At 35.5% G+C, this 2,396-nt stretch overlaps 1 protein-coding gene across 1 annotated transcript; it reads left to right on the top strand.

Moving 5' to 3' along the window:
- Positions 1–362: 362 nt before the first annotated feature.
- Positions 363–1,496, top strand: LOC143606023 (uncharacterized). Its single transcript, XM_077081935.1, has 2 exons — positions 363–549; positions 1,024–1,496. The coding sequence occupies exons 1-2, from the start codon at positions 363–365 to the stop codon at positions 1,494–1,496; spliced, it is 660 nt and encodes a 219-aa protein (XP_076938050.1).
- The last annotated feature ends 900 nt before the right edge of the window (positions 1,497–2,396 follow it).

The raw sequence follows: 2,396 nt of genomic DNA, 5'->3' as shown, positions 1-2,396 counted from the left end.
CAGCCTTCAGCTTCCAGTTTTCAGCTTTCAGCTAACAGCCACCGGCTAGTTTTTCCAAACATACCCTTATTGTTTCTAAAGCTTTACTTAATGGCGCCTTATCGTTATGTGGCCATGATGAGTCTGAAAAGTCATATTACAAAGGGCATTTCTTGGAGTTGCTACAATTATTGGGTGAGATAAACAAATCAATTGGTAAAGTAAATGCCCCAAAGAATAGCCAAATGACATCTCCACAAATTCAAAAATAGGTCAATAATTGTTTTGCACAAGAAGTACTAAAACAAATTTTTGAAGAACTTAGTGATTATGTATTTTCTATATTAGTTGACGAGTCTTGGGATGTTTCTAAGAAGGAACAAATGGCTTTAGTGTTGAGATATGTGGATAAATTGGGACTTGTTAAAGAACGGTTTATTAGTTTAGTTCATGTCAAGGATACGACGAACTTATCTCTTAAACATGCAATTGTTGAAGTATTTGCTCGAAATAATTTGAGTTTGACTAAGGTTAGAGGTCAAGGATATGACGGTGCAAGCAATATGTCAGGTGAGTTTAATGGTTTAGAAAAGATTAATTTTGAAAGAAAATTCTTCTTCTTATTTTGTACATTGTTTTGCTCACCAACTTCAACTAGTTGTTGTGGGTCTTGCAAATAAACAAGATGAAATTTGGAAATTTTTTGACGAGGTGTCGACTTTGACAAATGTGGTTTGTGCATCTTGCAAACGAATAGATATGATTCGGGAAAGTCAAAAAGAAAATTTGAAATAAGTTATTGGTCGTGAAGAATTGAAACTGGGAGTGGTTTAATCAAGAGCTTTCCCTTGCATAAGCCGGAGATACACGTTGGAGCTCTCATCATAAATCACTAACCCGTTTGCTTCAATTATATTCTTTGGTTATTGAAGTGCTTGAACATATTAGAAACCACAGTGACAGTAATGTGAAGCAAAGACAAGCAAATGGAATTTGGAAATACATGAATCATACGATTTTGCATATTATTTACACTTGATGAAGTATATCTGGGGATTACTAATAATTTATCTCAAAGTCTTCAAAGAAAGGATCAAGATATAGTTAATGCAATGGATATGGTTAAAGCAACTAAGCAAGAACTACAAGCATATAGACTTAATGAATTTGATTCACTTTTGAAAGAGGTTACATATTTTTGTGAAGAAAATGAGATTGAAGTGGTCGACATGGATGATCAATATGTTGATCCGAAATATAGAAGGAAAAAAACGGGCATCACCAATCGTCATTATTATGAGTTTGAGAATTTCAAAATGGTGTTAGATATGCAAATTCAAGAGCTTGGCAATCGTTACAAGGTAACCACTGAATTGCTTATGTGTATGGGTAGTTTGAGCCCGGATGGCAACTTTAGTGCATTTAATGAAGACAAGATGTTAAGGTTGGCGGAGATGTATCCGAATGATTTTAGCTATGAACAAAGAGAAAGTCTTAAGCATGAGCTTTGCATATAAATTTCTAATATAAGAGAGGATAAGAGGTTTTTCAACATGAATGGTATATCTAATCTTGCAAAAAAAATGGTTGAAACAAAGAATCATCTTGGATATCCTTTGGTCTATCGTTTATTGAAACTTGCATTAGTTCTACCGATTGAAACGGCAAGTGTTGAGAGATGTTTTTCTTCAATGAAGCATGTGAAGACGGATTTGCGCAATCTGATGGGTGACGGATATATGAATGATGCTTGCATTTGTTATATTGAAAAATAATTTTTTTTTAAAGTTGCAATTGAAGATGTTATGAATCGTTTTGAAAACATGAAAACGCGTAGGGAGCAATTATAACATGTAATATCTTATTTATTTAATGACTTTGCATTTTATGAATGTTGACAATGTACTTTTGTTATGATGATGATATTGTATTTTATTCGTTTGACCGAATGCCTAATCTAACCCAACCCATTTAGGCCCGAAAACTTGACGCCGGAAAAATTCTAGTACTGAAAAATCCATAAAAAGAAATTCCTGACTCCGCCACTGGGGTTGCATATGTAGTAACGCTTCCACCTTTTCAGGATGGGCTTTGACTCCCTCTTTGGTGATCAGCACCCCCCTAAAAACTTTCCCTCTTCGACCCCGAAGGAGCACTTCCCCGGGTTGAGCTTCATGTTGGCCCCTCTCAAGGTTTAAAATGTCTCCCTTATATCCATTAACATTCTCTCTTCATCTCCACTTTTTATCACCAGGTCTTCGACATAAATTTCCATATTACTTCCCTTTTGATGGTCAAACAAGCGGTCCATGAACCGTTGATACGTTGCTCCGCGTTTTTCAAACCAAAAGGCATCTTAGTGTAACAGATGGTACCTTCATTTGTGTAAAACGCCGTATTTTTCGTCTTTTGGGTTC

Source organism: Bidens hawaiensis, unplaced genomic scaffold (genome assembly GCF_021521415.1).
Source record: "Bidens hawaiensis isolate Kalapana, Puna unplaced genomic scaffold, B.hawaiensis_p1.1 tig00072560_1, whole genome shotgun sequence".
In the NCBI taxonomy this organism is placed as follows: Eukaryota; Viridiplantae; Streptophyta; class Magnoliopsida; order Asterales; family Asteraceae; genus Bidens; species Bidens hawaiensis.
The sequence above is the reverse complement of the archived record's forward strand: the minus strand, read 5'-3'. Positions and strand labels throughout refer to the sequence as shown.

Excerpts from the sequence above, each read along its gene's own strand:
- LOC143606023 (XM_077081935.1), top strand. The coding sequence starts at position 363 with ATGGCTTTAGTGTTGAGATATGTGGATAAATTGGGACTTGTTAAAGAA. Across the intron at positions 550-1,023 it reads CGGTGCAAGCAATATGTCAG|TATATCTGGGGATTACTAAT; the intron begins GTGAGTTTAATG and ends CACTTGATGAAG.